At 50.3% G+C, this 23,045-nt stretch overlaps 1 protein-coding gene across 1 annotated transcript in view; it reads right to left on the bottom strand.

The window, feature by feature from the left end:
* LOC132585255 (nuclear envelope integral membrane protein 2-like) overlaps positions 1 to 22,810 on the bottom strand; it is a 75,766-nt gene extending 52,956 nt beyond the window's left edge. The window contains exon 1 of the mRNA XM_060257058.1: positions 22,701 to 22,810. Within this exon, the coding sequence (XP_060113041.1) occupies positions 22,701 to 22,810 (110 nt within the window). The remainder of the gene's footprint in view (positions 1 to 22,700) is intronic.
* Between the last annotated feature and the right edge of the window lie 235 nt (positions 22,811 to 23,045).

Consider the following 23,045-nt stretch of genomic DNA (forward strand, 5'->3'; position numbering starts at 1 on the left):
GGAAGCCCATTGTTGGAGAGGCTCTTTGCAGCTACATTCAGAGTGGCTGCCCTTGCTGAGCCAGCCAATCAGGTAATATCCATCTGAATGAAGCCCATTGTTTGAGAGGCTCCTTGCAGCTCCATTCAGAGTGGCCGCCCTTGCTGAGCCAGCCGATCAGATAATATCCATTTGAAGGAAGCCCATTGTTTGAAAAGCTCCTTGCAACTATGCTCAGAGTGGCCGCCCTTGCTGAGCCAGCCAATCAGGTAATATCCATTTGAAGGAAGTCCATTGTTGGAGAGGCTCCTTGCAGCTACACTCAGAGTGGCCGCCCTTGCTGAGCTAGCCAGTCAGGTAATATCCATTTGAAGGAAGACCATTGTTGGAGAGGCTCCTTGCAAGTACACTCAGACTGGCCACCCTTGCTGAGCTAGCCAATCAGGTAATATCCATTTGAATGAAACCCATGCAAATGCACCCAAGCATCTGTTTTTCTATTGGGTTGTTTATTGATGGAGGTGTGTTTGGGTGGAGTTTCTATGTATATAGTTGCAGCTAGCTGCATGTGTTTTCAGTTGGGTTTTCACTAATAAAAGAGCTATGTTGGAATCTCTATAGAATCTGACCCACTACTTTTCATAACCTATGACTCCTGGACTAAAGGAGCTTAACAAGTTGCCTATTTGTGGACGTGATTCAAAGGGCTGGTTCTCACCTTTAAAGTCCTGGGATCCAAATACCTGAAGGACTGCCTTTCCCTCCATGAACCAATTACATTTCTCGCTTACTATTCCATCATAAGAACATAAGAGGAGCCATGTTGGATCAGGCCCATTCGACTTGGCAACCCTATGCAAGCCTACCTATTCCCCCCTCCTTCCCTACTTCACACATGGTGGAAAGAGTCACTTATCTGTGGGTCAGTGAACAGAGGCTGATTGGGGTCCCAGTGCTAAACATGCTCATTCGGGAGTGTAAGCCCGCAATAAGTTCCTCCTTGACTTCTGGGAGCCACACAATGTGTGTGAAAGAGCCGCATGTGGTTTCCAAGCCATAGTTTCCCATCCCTGCGTTACAGGACATGCTTTCTGGAGGAAAATATATACGACTCTGTCTCTGTTCATGTTAACATAGTTCATGTGTCTCAGTGCGATGTGCATGTCAGTACGGGTGCTTTTATTGTCCTATAAATTACAATGTGGCTGCCTACACCCCCCCCCCCCCGTGAACTGATTTATTGGCAGAGGAAGAGATGGCCCGGGTTTGAATCCTGCCACCTTGTCGCTACTCATTGAGTAGCAAAAGGCGAATGTTGCTTGCCTAGGGTTGCCAAGTTCAATTCAAGAAATATCTGGGGGCTTTGGGGGTGGAGCCAGGAGACTTTGGGGGTGGAGCCAGAAGCAAGAGTGTGACAAGGACCACTGAACTCAAAAGGGAGTTCTGGCCCTCACATTTCAAGGAACCACACACCTTTTAAATGCCTCCCCTCCATTGGAAATAATGAAGGATAGAGGGCACCTTCTTTTGGGGCTCATAGAATTGGACCCCCTGGTCGAATCTTTTTGAAACTTGGCAGGTATTTTGGAAAGAGGTCCCAGATGCTATGCTGCAAATTTGGTGCCTCTACCTCAAAAAACATCCCCACAGCCTGAGATACCCGCAGATCAATTCTCCATTATATCCAATGGGATCAGTTTCCATAGGGCATAATGGAGTGCCCAGCAGACCTTTCCCTCCCCCCTCCCTAGGGCTGCCAAGCCCACCCGGTACAATAGGTACCATAGAGTTTTTACCTCTCAAATGGCTAGAGTGTCTGGGGAAACCATAGAGTTTTCCCGGAAACATCTAGAGCGGCCTCGCATGCATGGCGCCATTTTGATGATGTCACTTCCGGATGATGTCATCGTGTCACGAGCGCACTTTGTGCGCGCGCAAAAGTCCTCCACTTCGGGAAGCAGGGGATTTGGCAACCCTACCCCTCCCACTTTCTGATGACCCTGGAGCGGGGGGAGGGCCTCCAAACCAGGGAATCCCCTGCCTCCACCTGGGGATTGGCAAACCTATGTTTGCCCCTCTTCTAGCAAGCTGTCCCTTTTCCAGGGGTCATTTTGTAGAAAAATAGGTGGTGGAGCTCATCCAGGGATTGTCACGCAGCTGCACCTACTATTCAATGGACAAGGTGGGAAGGAGGAGGAGGAGGAACTCTCAGAAAGGTTCAGGAGCTGTGCTCCTGTGAGCTCCCACTGAATCTGAGGCCTGCCCTTTTTTTTAAAAAAAAATGTGTGTGTTCCATAAATGTGCTTGTGCTTCCTTGCAAACCGGAGGAAAACAGGCCCACATGGAACAGGTCAGAATTCTTGAAGACTTCCCCAGCTGGGCTTCTGTCTCTGGCTCAGCGGTAGTCAGGAGGCGATCCTGCCAGAGCCTTGCCAGCCACTGTGCCCGCCTCCGCCCCCGCAGGAGCGACGCCGTTTGATCTTCCTTCCTCCTTCGCTCTCTCTGTAATTATCAGAGCATCATCTCTTATAAAAGGGATAAAACAAGATTTATGACGAAGCCCGGGCAAAGCTGGATGTCTTCTCCGGCGAATGTAGGAGGAGGCGGGTTGGCGTTGGTATGGTTCCCATCCTCAGTCGCCTGGCATGGTGCCACACAGAGTGGGAAGAAGTGCTGAATCTCATTTCTCAGCGCTTGGCACTTTCTTTAAGGCTGAGCGTATCAGTCTTCCTGCTGACTCCTCCGGTTGGCCCGATCGATAAGATAAGGCAGAGCCAACTGCTGGGTTGCCCATGGGCCAAGATCCGCGGCAAGTGGCAGGCAGGTGAGGGCGATCCACGTTGCAGAGGTCTCTGAGGCCATTTCCTGCCTCGTGCATTCTTTCCTCTCTTGGAAGGCCCCGCCCCTTCCTCCGACTGGCCCTTTCCCACAGAGATCGTGGAGGCCAGCGGTTCTAGGGTGGCCAGGTCCTCCCCCTCTGTTATGTATATGAATCTATGGCTGAGAACAGACGGGCCTTTTGGGGCGGCAGGGAGGAGTCCCGAATCAGGACGGCCCAAAAAGAGCCGTTCCGAAGCCTCCCCACGCTCACCTGCATGCCGCCGGCATTCCGTCCGTGAGGTGGCTGGGCGCCGCCACACGGGAAGGTGACCCGAAAGCTGGATTCCTTTGTTTTCCCAGGGGGAGCAAGCGCTGCTGTGCATGAGTGCACCAGCGCTCTGATTGGTTTCATTTAAAAAAAAAAACCCAGCAGAGTTTGGGGCAGCTTGACAGCTCCAGACTGCCAAGTCGCTTTGCGTGCGCCCTTCCCCGTCCAGATGGCAATCCGGCGACTGACGGACGGCTCAAATATTTGCTACCACTTTCAAAGTGGAAAGCCCGGAAGCTGTTTGCGCGTGGAGGGAGTTTTTGGGGCTGACTTCAGAGGTGTCTCTGGGTCAGCCCAAAGTGCAATCAGTGTACCAAATGGTGTTCCTGCCTGGCTCATTGGAGCCTGAAGGACTGAGTGTGGGGACTTGTGAACAATGGGCAGTAGGATCCAAATCTCAACTGCCCTGCTCCAATCACAGGCCCTCGGCTGGTTTGAATGACCCAATCACATGCTAGTGCAGGTACCCAGTGTTGTACCTAGTTGGCCCAGCAGACCCCATTTACCAGTTGAGTTAGTGCAGCTACTTACCATGCTGTACTCAATAAAGAGCTTGTTATCACTACCACCCCGCCTCTTCAATGCCTAAGAATCCACTATATCAAGGGTGGCCACCGGTAGCTCTCCAGATGTATTTTGCCTACAACTCCCATCAGCCCCAGCTAGCATGGCCTGATGGGAGTTGTAGGCAAAAAACATCTGGAGAGCTACCATTGGCCACCCCTGCACTATATAATACCCCCCCTCTGGCCACCAGTGGGGGATGGAGGGGTAAGGTTGATGGATCCAGGTTGGGAAACTGCTGGGGATTTGGGGATGGTGCTTGGGGGAAGGCAGACACCTCAGTGTGGTACATCAGCATAGAGTCCACCCTCTGAAGCATCCATTTACTCCAGGGGAACTGATCTCTGTAGCCTGGAGATGAACTGTATTTCTGGAGGATCCCCAGGTCCCACCTGGAGGCTGGCATCCCTAGGATGGATGGATAGATGATAGATAAGGACATAAGAGAAGCCATGATGGATCAGGCCAATGGCCCATCTAGTCCAACACTGTGTCACACAGTGGCCAAATAAACCAGGTGCCATCAGGAGGTCCAGCAGTGGGGCCAGGTCACTAGAAGCCCTCCCACTGTTGCCTCCCCAAGCACCCAGAATACAGAACATCACTACCCCAGATAGATGGATAGATGGATAGATAGACGGACGGATGGATGGACAGATGGCGGACGGACGGACGGACGGACGGATGGACAGATGATAGATCGATAGATGATAGAGAGGGGGGATGGAGGAAGAAGGGAGAGGTGGAAAGAAAGCAACTTTAAATGCATTCTCCAAGCTACTGGCTGACTTGGCTTGGAGAAGTGATTTAAAGACAGAAATGCCTTGTCCAAGCTGGTCAAGAGGGTGGTGGGGGCTTCAAGAGCCACACAATACGTGTGAAAGAGCCACATGTGGATCCCAAGCCACATTTTGGCCACCCCTAACCTGGACCCAGTAGGTGATGGGAAAGACATCTCTGCCTGAGCCCAAGGGTGGAATTCTAGCAGGGGCTCCTTTGCATATTAGGCCACACCCCCTGATGTAGCCAATCCTCCAAGAGCTTACAAGGCTCCTTTTTGTAAGCTCTTGAAGGATTGGCTTCATCAGGAGAGTGCGGCCTAATATCCAAAGGAGCTCCTGCTAGAATTCCACCCTCATCTGGAATGGTATTATTTTCTGACATATAATACTACAGAACCAAATAGCTACGAATTTTTCTTCATATTTTTCAAGAGTTTGACGAAATTTTACTTAAAATCAAATGATCCCACAACCAGGCTCACAAAGATTCAACGCTTGGAGGTGTTTTATCGAGCCATTTTGCCCGAATTGCAGTTTTGGCTGTTGATAACAAGATCAAAATCAGTTCAGTGTTACTGTATCTAAAAACACGATTCACCAATTATCGAAAAGTATCGCCACTGGGCCAAAAGGAAGAGTAATTAGAGTAATATGCTGTATTTGTCGAATAATATTTTTCCAGAATTGGCTAATTAGAGGACAAGACCACCAACAATGAAGACCACAATTTATTTTACAGGTGGGATCCACTGTGTGGTTAATACAATGAAGAGTGGTAGGAAGAAGGTACCATCTCATTAACAATGATGTATTAAAACCTTATTTTGAATTGATACAGAGCTCGGATAATTCCATACGTTTCCAAATGGTATTCTTAAGTCTCCTTTGACAGTCTTTCTGCCATTGGATTTGATGGTTTAAAAGATGTCCATCTCCTTTATTACTTAATATTTTGTATATTTTGGAAGTAAGCCCTGATATTTGTTTGATTGAGAAATGAGATGCTCAAATTCACTTTGAGGTCTCTTTAGACCTTCCCTTTCTAATGTGGAACTTCTACTCAAGGCCCAATAGGTCTTACCTAACTAACTACCAATTAGCATAGACAAACAAACAGATTAACCTCAGGTGTGTCATACATGTGGCCCAGGGGCTAAATCAGGCCCCCAAAAGGCTCCTATCAGGTCCCTGAGCAATTGGCTCTCGTCTGCTTCCTTCTCCCTCTCTCTTGCTCTTCCTTCTGCATCACAGCTTGCTTTGCAAGGCTTGCTCAATTGTACAGGAGCTACAGAGCAAAACCTCGATTTTCTCCATTGGTTGAGGCTCCTCCCCCTCCTGGTCCCCTGAAGAGTGAGGGATACAGCCAGAGCTTCCTTTATCTAGTTCCCTGGATCCCATGGTAGAAACACAAAGAAAGCACTTTTAAAACCAACAAGCGCTAATATTTTAAGTATGTTTTTAAATGTTTTTTTTTAGTCATGTTTGTTTGCATCCTTTTAAAAGCTTATAACTCTGCTACCTAATCTTAAATAGGTACACACATGGCCCAGCCCGACATGACCCGACCCAACAAGGTCTCATTTATGTCAGATCCGGCCCTCATAACAAATGAGTTCGACACCCCTGGATTAACTCTTTCATGACATCAGGTATGCAACTTGCAAATGCTCCACTTTCCCATCACCAATTGCCTGGTCCTTTTAACTGGAGATGCCGGGGATTGAACCTGGGACCTTCTGCATGCCAACCAGGGGCTGGGGCGGTTTCCAATATTGGAATGAAGGCAAGTGACATGAATTATGAACACCACTGTCAACCTAATGACAATGTCTCTATGCAGAAGATCAGTTCATACGGGAGATACTATTTCTCATTTCCCGTTTTTGGCAGGAGAAAATTCACTTTCAGTTTCTCGTGCAGAGATCAGTAACTGTGATCGCAAGAGCTGCGTCCCCAAACTGATGGACAGGAGTCAATAAAGAAATACAGAAGCAATGAAGCAATTCGATAGCAGTGCTGATAAGAAGAGATCGTATCGATATCATTATTATTTTCATCGGCCTGGCCAAGCATTTCCTGTTTTTTTTTCTGAACGCCAAAGAGGTTACAACTAAGAGCCTATCTGGGTGAACTTGGATAGATCAGACGTGAAATATGTCATCTAATAACCATTGATATTTCCATTACAGGTTTCCAAAATATGGCTGATTGTGTAACGGGCGGTATGAATCACCTGGCATACAGCTAGGCGAGATAAAGAGATACAAAGCATTTCTGGCATGGGAAAGCTGAGAGTTTGTGAAGGGCCAGCAAATCTGTATCAGCATAATAGGATAGCACAAACTAGGCCTTTAATTCAGCAGGAGCCTTTCTGAGAGTTCCTCCTCCTCCTCCTCCCCACCTACCTACCTCGTCTATTGAATAGTAGGTACACCTGCATAACAATCCCTGGATTAGGAGAGCGGGCAGCCAGCCAGCCACCAGGAGCTTTGCCACACCCCCAGCAGCCGTCATTAAACCCTGAAGAAGCCCGCGCCACCCTTTCTCCACTTCTGATGTGATTTTGGGCGGTACGTGGCTTGCTGGCCTTTTGACTTGTGTGGAGGCAGCCCAGGAGAGCCTCAGGTGAGTGAGACCTGCTTGGGCTGGCTGGATCTCTAGCTAGCCCAAGCAGGTCTCGCTCGCCCGGGGCTCTCCCTTCTTGCATCAGGTTGCTTTTGATTGGTGGGGGGGTGGCATATGCTAATGAGTTATGCTGATGAGCTCCACCACCTATTTTTCTACAAAACGACCCCTGGCGCAAACTCTTTCAGGAGCTACTTGAATGCTCCCTCGTAGTTGGTACTCTGTTGTTTTGAAACAAAGCCACTCGGCGACAGCGCTTCTGAGCCCTTTATTTTTAAAACTGTGTTGAAGAACATTTTCCAGTGGGCATTCTGTGGGTGGAGGACGTGAAGTTCATAAGAGAAGAGGAAGGTGCTGAATCCCAGCATGGAGTCGGCTGAGTGGAAAACAATCGTCATTTGAGTCACGAAAGAACTAATAATGATCGACAAGAGTTTGAATAAACAATTTGAGGCCTTTATTGTAGTCCCCCCACACACACGAACACAAACCTAGTTTCCCTCCCCAGTTATTGCCAATTAAGCTAGCTTGCTTCTGTCTCCGCAATAATTTGACGTGCAGAACTCACCTACAGGGACCGACGTGAAAGCTGCCAGACTTAGATAGCCCCCTTTGATGGTTTATAAGAATTGTTTTTATGTGTGCTGCATAATGCAGTTCCAATCCACTTCAGTGTCCGTTTACACCCACCTCATAGGGTGTTGCGGGGGAGTGGGGAGACAAAGGAGATTGCGAGCCACTCTGAGACTGAGATTCAGAGTGAAGGGTGGGATATAAATCCAATATCATCATCGTTTTCTTCTTTTTCCTGAGCCCTGTGGTGCAGAGTGGTAAAGCTGCAGTACTGCAGTCGGAGCCCTCTGCTCACGACCTGAGTTTGTTCCCAGCAGAAGCTGGTTTAGGTAGCCGGCTCAAGGTTGACTCAGCCTTCCATCTTTCCAAGGTGGGTACAATGAATACCCAGCTTGCTGGGGGGGAAGTGGAGATGATTGGGGAAGGCAATGGCAAACCACCCCGTAAAACGTCTGCTGTGAAAACGTTGTTAAAGCAACGTCACCCCAGAGTCGAAAACGATTGGTGCTTGCACAGGGGACTACCTTTACCTTTAAGACAAAATTGTGTGAGCTGGAATCTAAAAAACTGTGAGCTAGCTCACACTAACTCAGCTTAGAGGGAACACTGACTATATGTATGACATACAGGTTAAATTTGGGCCTTATTCTGGAGTATCTTTCAGATACTCATTCGACTTTATCTTTCAGAGCTCATTCAACTTTATTTTAAAAAATTTTTAAATGCACCTAATAAAATGTGCTCTACCACTTGTCACCAGGGGTCGGTTTGTAGAAAAATAGGTGGCAGAGCTCATTAGAATAACTCATTAGTATATGGTCAGCAGGGAAGAACATGCTGACTATCCCTGGGCCAAGGGAGGCAAAATTACAGAGCACCTGGGCACGGGCCTTCTCTGTTACAGCCCCGTGTCTCTGGAATCAGCTCCCAGAGGAGGTGCGGGCCCTGCGGAATCTGGACCAATTCCGCAGGGCCTGTAAGACCATTCTTTTCAAGCAGGCCTTTGTAGACCGCTGACAGGATGGCTGTTCAACCCACCAAACGATTTATCTAGTGATCTCTGCCATTATATAAATGCACAGAATAACATCAGGAACATCACCACCGCCGTTAAACTAAACTATGGAATGGCTTAGACAACCGGAACTGGTTTTAGATATTGTTGTTTTAAATTATTGTATAATTTAAATGCTGTTTTAAACTTACTATATATTGTATAATTTTATTGAACTTGTTGTTAGAAGAAGAAGAAGAAGAAGAGGATATTGGATTTATATCCCGCCCTCCACTCCGAAGAGTCTCAGAGCGGCTCACAATCTCCTTTACCTTCCTCCCCCACAACAAACACCCTGTGAGGTGGGTGGGGCTGGAGAGGGCTCTCACAGCAGCTGCCCTTTCAAGGACAACCGCTGTGATAACTATGGCTGACCCAAGGCCATTCCAGCAGGTGCAAGTGGAGGAGTGGGGAATCAAACCTGGTTCTTCCAGATAAGAGTCCGCACACTTAACCACTACACCAAACTAACTCTCAGGGTTAGCCGCCCTGAGCCTGCCTAGGCGGGGAGGGCGGGATACAAATAAAATTTATTATTATTATTATGCCGTTCCCCCCCCCCACCAGCCAAAAGCAACCTGATGCACGAAAGAGAGCCCCGGGCAAGCTAAGCCTGCTTTGGCTGGCTAGAGATCCAGCCAATCCTAACAGGCCTCGCTCTCCTGGGGCTCTCCTGGGCAAGTGCAACACCCCCCCCCCAGTCAAAAGTCCAGCAAGCCACCTGCTGCCGAAAATCACGTAAGAAGTGGAGAAAGGGTGGCGTGGGCTTCTTCAGGGGTGAATGAGGGCTGCTGGGGGTGTGGCAAAGCCCCTGGTGTCTGGCTGGCGGCCCGCTCTCCTAATCCAGGGATTGTTATGCAGCTGCATCTACTGCTCAGTGGAACAGGATTCAGTGGAAGAGGCTTCCTCAGGAGGTGGTGGGCTCTCCTTCCTTGGAGGTTTTTAAACAGAGGCTAGATGGCCATCTGACAGCAACGAGGATTCTGTGAATTTAAGCGGAGGTGTTTGTGAGTTTAGAGCAGTTTAGGCTTCCCAAACCTCCCGCTCTAGCGGGAGACTTCTGGGTTCACAGCCTCATCTCCCACTCTTCAAAACTCTGGAAGCGGGGGTGGGGGGTGGAGGGGGGGGGAGAACATACCTTTAGGCTTCATGTTATAGAGCTCCTGAGCCATTTGCAAAATGTCTGCCCCTTTAAGGCTGGGCAGGAAGCAGGAAGCAGAAAGGGCTTCTGAGAACGGCCCCTCCCTTTCTTTGCTTTCGTTTTCACAGGAAGTAGAGTTGTCCGGAGGAAGATCTGGTAAGTGTGTGTGTGTGAGAGGAAGGGGGCAGGGGATTCCCTAGTTTGGAGGCCCTCCCCCCCTTTAGAAAGCGTGGGGGGGGGAGGGAAATGTCTACGAGGCACTCTATTATTCCCTATGGAGAACGATTCCCATAGGGAATAATAGGAAATTGATCCGTGGGTATTGGGGGCTCTGGAGGGGCTATTTTTTGAGGTAGAGGCACCAAATTTTTAGTATAGCATCTAGTGCCTCTCCCCAAAATACCCCCCAAGTTTCAAAACGATTGGACCAGAGGGTCCAATTCTATGAGCCCCCAAATATGGTGCCCCTATCCTTAATTATTTCCTATGGAAGAAAGGCATTTTAAAAGGTGTGCTGTCTCTTTAAATGTGATGGCAAGAACTCCCTTGGAGTTCAATTATGCTTGTCACATCCTTGTTCTTGGCTCCACCCCCAATGTCTCCTGGCTCCACCCCCAAAGTCTCCTGGCTCCACCCCCAAAGTCCCCAGATTTTTCTTTAATTGGACTTGGCAACCCTAGAGCAGTTCCTCAGTGGAACAGGCTTCCTCGGGAGGTGGTGGGCTGTCCTTCCTTGGAGGTTGTTCAACAGAGGCTAGATAGCCATCTGACAGCATTGAGGATGCTGTGAATTTTGGGGGAGGTGTTTGTGAGTTTCCTGCATTGTGCAGGGGGTTGGACTAGATGACCTTGGGGGTTGGACTAGATGACCCTGGGAGGTCCCTTCCAACTCTATGATTCTATGATTCTATACTTAATGGGCAAAGTAGGTGGGGCGGAAGAGGGGGAACCCTCAGAAAGGTTCAGGAGCTGTGCTCCTGTGAGCTCCTGCTGAATCTGAGGCCTGCTAGTCACTGTATTTTTTCTTTTAAAAATGTTACACTCTTTTGTGGGATTAAAATTAAATTGTGGGGTTGCTGTTGTTGTTTTTATTGTTAAAACCTCTCGAGTGAGATTTTCTTCCCGGCATTTTTAACGGAGAGCGTTCGGGCTCTTCTGTTCCCCTCCGGAACATCCAGTAATTACATCCTGGTATATATAGCGGCATGACACACCGTGTTCTCTTGAACACCCCCTCAAAGGTTAGGCTGTGGTGTTGGGGCCTGAGAGGAAGCTATGTGGAAGCTGTGGTGAGCAACAGCCGGCAGCGAGCGCACTCCTCGGCAGTGTCGTGTCCTTCCCTGCCCACTGCCTTCGGTGGATTTAGAAGGGCATAATTCTACTTGGGAGTGCTGTGGGACAAAGCGAGGGAGATACCAGCGGTATGCTGTGGTGATATATCCTGTCAAACAGACCCATATATTATGGCTTGGCAGAAAGAGCGCAATGTTCTGTCTAATTTCTGCCCCCTACTGAGTCTAGCAGTTCACAGCCTGAGCAGAACATAACCGCTGTAATCTTAAAAAGAAGAAGAGATTGGATTTATACCCCACCCTTCATTCGGGGTCTCAGAGGGGCTTACAATCCCCTTTCCACCCCCCTCCCCACAACAGAGAGCCTGTGAGGTAGGTGGGGCTGAGAGAGCTCTGACAGAAACGGCTCTTGAGCAGAACAGCCCTGTGAGAACTGTGACTGACCCAAGGTCACTCAGCAGGCCACACGTGCCTCAAAGTGGCTTCCAATCTCCTTTCCCTTCCATTCCCCACAACAAACACACTGTGAGGTAGGTGGGGCTGAGAGAGCTCTGTGAGAACTGCTCTTGAGAGAACAGCTCTGAGAGAACTGTTGACTGACCCAAGGTTGCTCACGTGTGCCTCAAAAGTGGCTTAGAATTGCCTTCCCTTCCTCTCGCCACAACAGACACCCTGTGAAGTAGTAGGTGGGACTGAGAGAGCTCTGACAGAAACTGCTCTTCAGAGAACAGCGATGAGAGAACTGTGACTGGCCCAAGGTCACTCAATGACTGCAGGTGGAGGAGGAGCAGAGAATCAAACCTGGTCCTCCCATATCAGAGTCCACAGCTCTTAAGCTTTACACCAAAATGCTCTCAACATGGCCAATGAGTGGCGTAACAAGATCCTGAGCAGGTCCAGATTGCTGCTGAGCGAGGCTTCTGGTGTTCATGAGCGGCAGCTAACCTGCACAGCTTGGAGGGGACACCCTCTAGGAGAATAATTCTGATATTAAAAGAAGAAGATATTGCATTTATATCCCACCCTATACTCTGAATCTCAGAGTCTCAGAGCGGTCACAATCTCCTTTACACCTTCTCCCCCCATCTGTGAGGCAGGTGGGGCTGAGAGAGCTCTCCCAGAAGCTGCCCTTTCAAGGACAACTCCTAGGGGAACTGTGGCTTAAACAAGGCCATTCCAGCAGCTGTAAGTGGAGGAATGGGGAATCAGCCGCGGTTCTCCCAGATAAGAGTCCGCACGCTTAACCACTACACCAAACCGGCTACTACACCAAACTGGCTACTAGGAAAGGAGAGGTCAAGTTAGTACACATCTCAGTTTTTAACCAAGGGCTTAACTGCCCATTTGGGTTGTTAATAAGTTGGGTCAGGGGTGCCCAGGTTCAAATTGCCATTCTGTCATGAAAGCTTGCTGGGTAACACTCAACTGTGCTGCAGAAGGAAGCAAGAGAGAAAGAAGGGAGCAGATAACAGCCAGTTGCTCGAGGGGCTGATTTGGCCCCCGAACTGCACGTTTGACACCCCTGCACTAGCTCCTTTGCAGATCAGCTAACTCAACAAATCTACGTCAGACTTGCATCAGCAGCATAAATCACAATGGGTCGCCATGTTTATTTGTAGCAGTCGAAAAGAATAAGAGTCTGGGAGCCCCTTGAAGACTAACAGAACTTAGCCCTCACCCGGATAGGCCAGGCAAGCCTGGTTTTGTCAGATCTCGGACGCTGAGCAGGACTGGCCCTTGCAAGTACTTAGAAGGGAGATCTCCAAGGAATACCAGGCCTGAGACGCAGAGGTGGGCAATAGTGAAGCCAGCTCTTTGAAATGTCCAAGCCCCGCTGGAGGTGGCCAGAAGTCGCCATGACTTCTAGGCGCACAAGTGGGGTGGAATTGTTTTCTGTGACCCCAGAAGGTTGGACCAGAACCAGCGGGTTGGAATTAAATCAAAAGAGTTTCTGGCTCAACATTAGGCAGAAATTCCTGGCATAGTGGTTCCTCAGTGGAACAGGCTTCCTCAGGAGGTGGTGGGCTCTCCTTCCTTGGCTAGATGGCCATCTGACTGCAATGTAGATCCTGTGAATTTAGGGGGAGGTATTTGTGAGTTTCCTGCATTGTGCAGAGGGTTGGACTAGATGACCCTGGAGGTCCCTTCTATGATTCTAAGTGCACGTGTGCACACACACAAATACTGAAAAAGAGGGGGAAGAAAGTCTAATGAAATTTGTAGTAGGAGATGAACTTTCGTGAGGCGCCAAAGCTCAGAGCCTACCACAAATTGCTGTTAGCTCAAAAGTGATATAAGTTTCCCCGTAATCTCCAATTTGAAAGAGAGAAAAAACAAGCCAACAAAAGACTTCAGATTCCGTTTTCAAGCGCTGAACTCTGTCGATACAAAAATGTCTCAGCGCTCCAATTTTATTGTACCTCAAAGAATACCATCTCGGATGCATCCGTGTACCTTTGAATACATGTCGAATGCTTATTGATTTGTACCTCGCTACCTCAGCAATAAAACAACCATTCTCCACCAAAGTTTGATATCGGGGAAGGGGAGCAGGGGATAAATCGATGAGCTATTGACTCGATCCCGGTCTCAACACAAACACAGAGCGTTCGCCCACAGAATCACAATGGTGATTTTCTAGTTCTTTTCACAACGCCATGGGAAAGACACGAGTACCCGGTGCTGGCCTGCGGACTGCTGGAACGGTCCCTTCCCAACAATAGCCGCGCTTCAGAGAATTTGATGACTTATTTTCATTTTCTAAAATAAAATAAAAAAAAAACCCCAAAGGGAAGAGAACAAAAGGCACTGCTTAACAAAAAACAAAAAAACCCCACACACAATGTTACTTTGTAAGATGGAGTAAAACAAGGCTTGTTTTAGTCTATGCTCACCCCCCACCCCTGTTATAATGCTGGTTGGCTATATCATTTCGCCCACCGGGGGTAACCTTAAACAGTTTCTTGGGTAACCTTTGTTCTCTTCCCCATGAATTTGTTGAATGGGCCTATTAGACCACCGCAAATCTTTGCTAGCTTGCGTCTAATGGTGGGGGTGGGGGAAGAAAAGAACATTTCTATTCTTCTGTGAAATTTCAGTGGGGAACCGTCTCGTGTATCATCTCCCCTTCCCCCCCCCCCCAAGGGTCTACAAATACGAAGAAACACTTCAGCCTCACTACTCAGCGGCGTTCCCCATTCAGTGGGAGCTCACAGGAGCGTCTGAGAGTTCCTCCTCCTCCTTCTGAGAGTTCCGCCTCCTTGTCCATTAAAAAGTAGGTGCAGCTGCATAACAATCCCTGGATGAGCTCCATCACCTGTTTTTCTACAAAACGAGCACTGGATTTATCTATTGTTGATCTCTTGTTTTTCAGGAGGTCCCCCCCCCATTTGTGCCCATTTAAATTTATTCCTGTACATTTATTCCACCCCCACCCACCACCTAGAGCTCCGTGGCGCAGAGTGTTAAAGCCGCAGTGCTAAGCTCTGCTCACGACCTGAGTTCGATTCCAGCAGAAGCTGGGTTCAGGTAGCCGGATCGAGGTTGACTCAGCCTTCCATCCTTCCGAGGTCGGTCAAAGGAGTCCCCAGCTTGCTGGGGGGGACGCGTAGAAGACTGAGGAAGGCAATGGCAAACCACCCTGTAAAAAGTCTGCCTTGAAAACGTTACGAAAGCAACATCACCCCAGAGTCGGAAACGACTGGTGCTTGCACAGGGGATCTTTCCTTTCCGCCCACCCCCAAAGGCAAGGGTTCCTGCGTGCTCTAGTTGGTGGAGGGGGATGTGTTTACTAAACTTCAGAGTTTTGAAAAAAAAACTTTCTTGATGGGCAAAGCACCAGATTTCGTGGAAGTGACTCATTCCTTTGGCTTGCTCTTTGCCATCCCGGGAATCATTTTTCACTCAACATAAAAAAAAAAAAATCACGCTTGTTTTCCTTTACGAAGAGTGCCATTCCCAAGGCAACATAGATGCCAGGCAGGGATCCTGGCACAACAGCTTGCAGCAGCCAAGTCCCCTTGCTACAGAGGGGCCTTATCTACATCTTCCGGGGTTGGCAAGTCCAATTCAAGAAACATCTGGAACTTTGGGGGGTGGAGTTAGGAGACTTTAAGGGCGGAGCAAGGGTGTGGCAAACACATTTGAATGCCAAAGGGAGTTCTGGCCATCGAGGGACCGCAAGCCTTTTAGATACCGTCCCTTCGTTGGAAATAATAAAGAAGGCGGGGGGACCTTCTTTGGGGGCTTGTAGAATTGGACCCCCTGGTCCAATCTTTTTGAAACTTGGGGTGTCTTTGGAGGAGAGGCACTGGATGCTATGCTGCAAATTTGGTGCCTCTATTTCAAAAACCAGCCCCACCCCAGAAGAACCCCAGATACCCATGGATCAATTCTCCATTATGCCCTATGGGAATCGGTCTCCACAGGGAATAATGGAGTGCCCAGCAGACATGTCCCTCTCCCCACCCCCGCTTTCTGATGACCCTGAAGCAGCGGGAGGGCCTCCAAACTGGGAGATCTCCTGCCCCCATCTGGGGATTGGCAACCCTATTATCTTCCTTTTCTTACTGGATTTCAGAATGGGAGAAGGGTAGGGTCACCAACTTCCAGGTAGAACCTGGAGCTCCCCCAAAATTACAATTGATCCCCAGAGAGCAGTTCCCCTAATGAAAATGGCTGCTTGCTTTGGAGGATCGATTCTCTTGCATTATGCTCTGCTGTGGTCTGGGCCCTCCCCCTTCTTCCCCAGGCTCCACCCCCAAATCTCTGGAAATTTCCCAGCTTGGCGTAACCCTAGAGAAGATGGAATGGACCCAATGAGACTGAATACGGCCCAGGATTTTCCTGTGGCTTTCTGGCTTCCCCAGTTTGATTCATGGGCCTACAACAGCTGATTTGGGAAGAAATGAATTCTGTCAGGCGACAAAAGATTCCTCGATGGTGCTCCATAGGGTTGCCAAATCCCCTGCATCTGCAGGTGGGGGACTGTTCCTTGCGCATGCACATCATGCGCAGTGCAATGACATCACTTAGAAGTGACGTATCGTGCTGGGCACATTGCACGGGGAGCTCTAGGAATTTGCTGGAAACTCTGTGATTTTGCACAGGGACACTCTAGCAATCTGGGGAGAACTCTATGGTACCATAGAGTTCCCCCCAAAATTGTTAAGCGTGTCCCTAAGCAAAACCATAGAGTTCCCAGCAAATTCCTAGAGTGTTCCATGCGATGTGCCCAGCACGATACGTCACTTCCGGGTGACATAATCACACCACGCAGCAAAGGGCTCTTTGGCGGGTGGGGATCCACCTGGTGGCCTCCTACCTGCAGGTGAGTTGGGGCCCACCAAAATGGGGGATTCCCCTTGCCCCTCGCGGGAACTTGGGAGCCCTACACCTGAATATTCTTTACCCATTGAGAAGATCTTCTGAATATTCTTTACCCAATGAGAAGATCTTTGAGAAGATCATGCGCTCTCCACCACAGAGTCTGAGTTCTTTGATGGGTTCTTTACCACTGAAAAAGCAGCTCTGCAAATTTACTCGTGAGATGCTCAGTTCTGCTCAACGGGATCTACCTGTTCCAGTTGGCCTGCTACAGTGGATCTCCTCCAGATGTTCTATGAGACTCACTCACCCACACCCAATGTTTCTTCTAAGCTGAGGAGTCTTGTGAGCAAATAGTCAGCTTTGTGAGTTACTGGCATGAAAGTTGTGGGCGAGCAATTTGGCTACTGCATAAATTAGTTTTCTCTGGTGCTATCCTTCCAGAGCTAAGATTTTTATGTGAAAATACGTGAGCAGGAGGCTAAAAATCTGTGAGCTAGCTTGCACTAACTCAGCTTAGAGGGGATACTGCACAAACCCCTTCTGCACGCAATACACAACTGGCAGACGACAGTGAAATACGTCTGCTCTGAGCACTGCAAATTTAATTTGGTGATTTAATTTGGTGATTCTATCACTCAAAAAGATCTGTGAATTTGCATTTGGTGAACTTGTTTCGTCCTTTCCGTCTTCTGTTTTCCACTTTTCTCATCAGTAATTTACCTTTAATTTTTTTTTTAAAAAAAAAAAGCTCCAACCCAGCTCTTGTGGTGCATTTTGACTATCTAACCGGAACTGTCATCTGTCATTGATTTACCAAGCCAGTTTGCCTCAAGTAGTCGCTTATTAACAACTCTTAGCTTTGTACTGGTAACAAGGAAAGGAAAGGTCCCCTGCGCAAGCACCAGTCGTTTTCGACTCTGGGGTGACGTTGCTTTCACAATGTTTTCACGGCAGACTTTTTATGGGGTGGTTTGCCATTGCCTTCACCAGTCTTTTACACTTCCCCTCCAGCAAGCTGGGTACTCGTTTTACCGACCTTGGAAGGATGGAAGGCTGAGTCAACCTGGAGCCAGCTACCTGAACTCAGCTTCCACCAGGATCGAACTCAGGTCATGAACAGGGAGCTCAGACTGCAGTACTGCAGCTTTACCGCTCTGCCACGGGGCCGCTAATGCCCTAGAGGAAAGGAAAGGTCCCTTGTGCAAGCACCAGTCGGTTCCGACTCTGGGGTGATGTTGCTTTTACGTTTTTACAGCAGACTTTTGATGGGGTGGTTTGCCATTGCCTTCCCCAGTCATCTACACTTTCCCCCCAGCAAGCTAGGTGCTCATTTTACCAACCTCAGAAGGATGGAAGGCTGAGTCAACCTGGAGCTGGCTACCTGAACCCAGCTTCCGCCAGGATCGAACTCTAGTCGTGAGCAGGGAGCTCAGACTGCAGTACTGCAGCTTTACCACTCTGCGCCACTGGGCTTCAGGTAGTCGCTCATTAACGACTCTTAGCTTTGTACCGGTGACAAGACAGCGGTCGCATTTCTGCCCCGAAGTTGTCGAAGTCTTCAACGGATCAAAGAAACTGTGTTGACAATGCTATTCAAAATAATTCCTTGCAAGAGAGGGGGGGAAATGGAGGGGAAAATATGCAAGCCCATTAAATCCAAGTCGCTGGTCTTGTTTCTCTCCAGTTTGGCCTTGTCCTTCCAGCTCCTCTGCCGTTCCTCAGAAGTGGGCCGAAGAGGCTGGAATCAGATCAGACAGGTGGCATCGCCAGCTGTATAGCGGAGGAGGCACTTCCTGATTACGACCACGCTGAAAACACTGGCAAGGGAGAAGATGCTGGAACATTCAGCCACCTTCTCATTTACTTACAAAAGGATCTCAGGATATATCGAATGTCTTTGCAAGTCTGCAGCGATGGGTGTTTTTACGCTGGCTGTTTGTGACTCTCTTATCACCGCGTTGGAAACTCACCTTTTACGTTACCTAACATTCTCACAACTGTTTTGCGTCGTTGCTGCCTGAAGCATCTACATTTGTTTCGGTGAGATGGGTTCCGGCGCTGCTGCTGCTGCAACGTTTTTCTCGAAACTAGTTTTGATCCGGTCGTTTCTCTGCAGGCATTTCAAACTTGTATTGTAGAAGTTTTCATGCGTTTTAAAAGACTCTTTCAAAAGCCGCCACAAAGTGCATGTAATGTACTCAGTGATGAGACGTGTTGAAGGCAACATACTTTATTGGCGAGTACATCACAAGAGAGAGAATGGCGGGCCGGGTCCCGATTATATACATGCCCCGGAACAACCCTCCGTGAGGCCAGGTCCAATCCTGGTCAGTTAAACTTCCCGCCACAGATCTTGATTGGCGGTGCGTATTAGCAAGCTACATCCGGGGTCGCCTCTGTAGCGTGTGCTGTGCTGTACATAGGGATTAGAATGCAGGACATAACACTCCTCCCCCCCTAGTTCAGGACACATAGTCTTTCAAGTACGCCGGTGCCCGGAGTTCCCTGGTCGACCTCCTCGGGGTTGGTTGGGGAGTCGGTGCGGCCGCTGCGGCTGGCGGTTTCCCTTTGTTGAGGTGTTGCCGGACACTGACTGGCCGTCGCTTGTTGCTTGTCTGGAGTCTCTTCTCTGGTGGGGTCGCTTCCACCGCTGTGGTGCTCTTCCCCCCGTGCAGTCGGTGCGGCCAGCATGGGCAGGGTATTTTCCGGGGGTTGCTGTCAGTTCTTCCCCGCTTCCCCCGCCCCCCCCCTGTGGCGGTCGGTTCCTCTGGCAAAGTGCGGTGGCGCAACTGATTGATATGCCTCCTGAGAACCTGGCCCCCCTCTGTCGAGACCTCGTATGAGCGGGACCCGGTCACACGCAGCACCCGGGCGGCTAAACACTCCAGGCTGCTTGCGAAGTTCTTAGCATACACCGGGTCCCCTGGGAAGAACCCCCTGGCGGCTTCCCTGGTTTCGGGGGAACTGCGGAGGTCAGTGGCCCGGTCGGGATGTAGCCTATCTAACCTCGTGATCAATTTCCTCCCCATTAGTAATTTGGCAGGGCTTGACCCGGTGACGGGGTTGGGGGTGATTCGGTTGTCAAATAGGAAGGCTGCCAGGCGGTGGTCCCAATCACCCTGTACAATATGGCCCAGGGCCTCTTTGGTGGTGCGCACCAAGCACTCAGCCTGGCCGTTGGTGGCCGGATGGAAGGGGGCAGACCTGATGTGTTGAATGAAATATCTATTCAAGAAATCCCGGAATTCCCAGGAGGTGAAAGCGGTCCCATTGTCCGTGACCAGGGTATCGGGGATTCCGTGTGTGCAAAAGACCCTTCACAAGGCTCGGACCGCTGCTGCTGTGGAGGTGGAAGCTACGGGGATCACCTCTAACCACTTGGTGTATGCATCGACCAAGATGAAGAATATCTGGCCCTGGTATGGCCTCGCAAAATCTAAGTGAAGCCGGGACCACGGCCTCCTGTTGGACTCCCAGCGGTGGACAGGGGCGCTAGGCGGATCGGGCCGGGACTCTTGGCAGGGTTGGCACCTTCTCACCCACCCCTCTATCTCGTCATCCATACTCAGCCACCATACGTAACTGCGTGCCAGGGCCTTCATCCGCACTATCCCCGGGTATGTTTCGTGTAAAGCCTCTAACACTTGCTTCCGCAGTGAGAGGGGGGCCCCCACCCTGCTACCCCAGAGTATGCACCCCTTGTGTGAGGACAGCTCGTCTCTGCATGATGCGAACGCCCTGAATTGTGGGTCCAGCTTGCCCTTGGGCCATCTCCTTCCCACCCAGTCCAAAACACGTGCGAGTATACGGTCCCTCCCCGTGGCCTGAGCCACCTCAGCGGCGTGGAGGGGCTGCTCGGGCAGAGTCTCCATAAGCATCACATGGTGGGCAGGGGCGGGATCTGGGTCCGTTGAGGGTAATGGCAGGTGGCTGAGGACGTCAGCGTGTCCCATGGCCTTGCCTGGGCGGTGAACCAGGGTGTATGTATACGAGTTTAGGAACTGGTTCCACCTCAGGACTCGGTGTGATACAATTTGTGGGGTCTGGTGGTCTGGGGCGAGGAGGCCCAGGAGCGGCTTATGATCCGTGGCGATTATGAAGCGCCTACCATACAGGTAGTCGTTGAATTTATGCACACCCGCCACAATCGCCAAGGCCTCCTTGTCGATCTGAGCGTAGTTGCACTCTGCGGGGGTCAGGGTCCTCGAATAATATGCCACAGGAACCTCCCTCCCGTCTGGAAGTTGGTGCCCCAGGACTGCGCCCACTCCGTACGGGGAAGCATTGCACGCCAAAATCAATGGTAGGGCTTCATCAAAATGGTGGAGCACCGCATTGGAAACAAGGAGGTCTTTGACTGCCTGAAAAGCAGCGGCCTGCTGCTTCCCCCTGACCCACGGGGCGTGTTTATCGAGCAGCCTGTGAAGGGGTTCCGTGATGGCCGCTTTGTGGGGCAAAAAAGAATGGTAAAAATTTAATAATCCCAAGAAACTTTCTAGCTTCGCCTTGCACGTGGGGGGTGGGGTGTGTACTATCCTCTGTCAGGTGGATTCCATCGGCATCTACCACAAACCCCAAGAACTCCACCCTCGGCACCCCTAGTGAACACTTTTCCTTTTTTACTTTCAGGCCCGCCGCCTGGAAGCGGCGGAGCACCTCTCTCAGGCGGCTGCTGAACTCCTCCACGTCTGGGGCCGCGATCAAAACGTCATCAAAGAACGGTTGCACTCCGGGGATCCCTTTGAGAAAAGAGTCCATTATGCTCTGAAAGATCCCTGGAGCTACACTAACCCCAAATTGCAACCGCCGCACCCGAAAAGCTCCCCTGTGGGTCACAATAGTTTGAGCCTCTGCTGTCTTGGCATCTACCGGGAGTTGCTGGTACGTCTGGGCCAGGTCTAGTTTTCCAAAAACCTTGGAACCCGCTAGGGCCGCCAGGACGTGGCTGACCACTGAGACGGGGTATGGGTTGTCCTGTAGCGCTTTATTGATAGTGCACTTGTAGTCAGCGCATATTCGCACATCCTCGTTCGGCTTCACTGGGGTGACTATGGGTGTTTCCCAGGCAGCATAGGATACCAATTCCAGCACTCCCTGAGCCATGAGTCGGTCCAGCTCTGCTTCTATTTTAGGTTTTAGAGCAAACGGAACTCGCCTGGCCTTCAGTCTTATCAGTCTAACGAGGGGATCGAGAGGTAAGGTGATGGGCGGCCCCTTGTAACTCTCCAAGGTCCCATCAAAAACTTCGGGGAATTCCCGGCACACATTCTCGAAGTTATTCGTTTGCATCTGCTGCACCCCCACTAATTGAATACCTAGCGGTCTAAACCAGGCCAGCACCAGTAATGTGGTGAGCTGGCGCTTAACCACTAGAATGTCCAGTGGCCCCTTGAAGTTCTTCCTCTCTACCTGTACCATGGCCCAGCCCAAAATGTGCACGGGGTTTTTCTGAAAGTCCCGCAGTATAAAATCAGCTGGTCTCAATTGGAACCGGCAACGGGGGCACAGTTTTCTTAGGATCTCCTCTGAAATTATAGATATGGAGGAGCCCAAGTCCACCTCCATTTTGCATGGAGCGCCCTCGATTAGGACCGAAAGTCTAACTTTGTCGGGGGCGGTGAGGGGCAAGTTCATTACCTGCAGGCTGGTCGATGCTGTTGTATGAGCATTGGTTGAGTCATGGTGAGCGACCTGGTGTCTGCGAGTTGCCTTGGCCTGGCAAGCCCGCCCTATGTGGCCCACCTTCCCGCAGTTCCTGCAGTCCATGTTGCGATAGGGGCAGTCCCGTCTCTCGTGGGGTTTGCCACACTTGCTGTTGGTCGGTCTATCTGTGGCTAGTTGCTGCGTGGGGGCTCTCGGGCCCATTCCTTGTTGGCGATGGAGCTGGAAGGCCTCTTCATCCTCTGGGTCGCCGGGCGCCATCTCTTCCTGGTGGACTTCTCCTCTCGGATTGTTGTATGCTTTGGTGGTTCTTTCAAACGCGGTTGCTTCGTTGAAAGCTTGTTGAAGGGTGAGCTCCTCCTTTGCGAAGAGCTTTTGCTGCAGCCTTTCGTCTCGGAGGCCCCATACGAATCGGTCTCTCAAGGCTTCCTCCCGCTTGTCGAAACCGCAGTTCCCTGCGATCTGGCGGAGAGCGGCCAGGTAGATGGCAGCCGTTTCTCTGGGCCCTTGATCTCTCTTGTGGAAGAGGAATCGGCGGGCGAATCTCCCCATACATTCTCTTGGTGAGCTTCGTAGGGGCCGAGAGACCTCTGGCGATCTTGAAGGTGGCCTCCCCGCAGACGCTCAGGAGTACGTCCCTCATGCGGCTGTTGTCAGTAATCATGTTTGCGCATAGGTAGCATTCGACCCGCTCCGTATAGGTCTCCCACCTCTCGGGGTTGGCGAGGTCGAACTCAGCAAGATGGCCCGTCGTTACACTCGGGTTCGCCATGCTGGTGGCGGGCGATTCTGTCTCTTGCGGCTCCGTGCCTTCCTCGTCTCTGGCCAGGTCAGCGACTTCCCGCTTAGGGAGTCCTCCTAGCTAGATCCCATCCTCGTCGCCAGTGTAATGTACTCAG

The sequence above is a fragment of the Heteronotia binoei genome, chromosome 16 (genome assembly GCF_032191835.1).
Source record: "Heteronotia binoei isolate CCM8104 ecotype False Entrance Well chromosome 16, APGP_CSIRO_Hbin_v1, whole genome shotgun sequence".
Taxonomy (NCBI): Eukaryota; Metazoa; Chordata; class Lepidosauria; order Squamata; family Gekkonidae; genus Heteronotia; species Heteronotia binoei.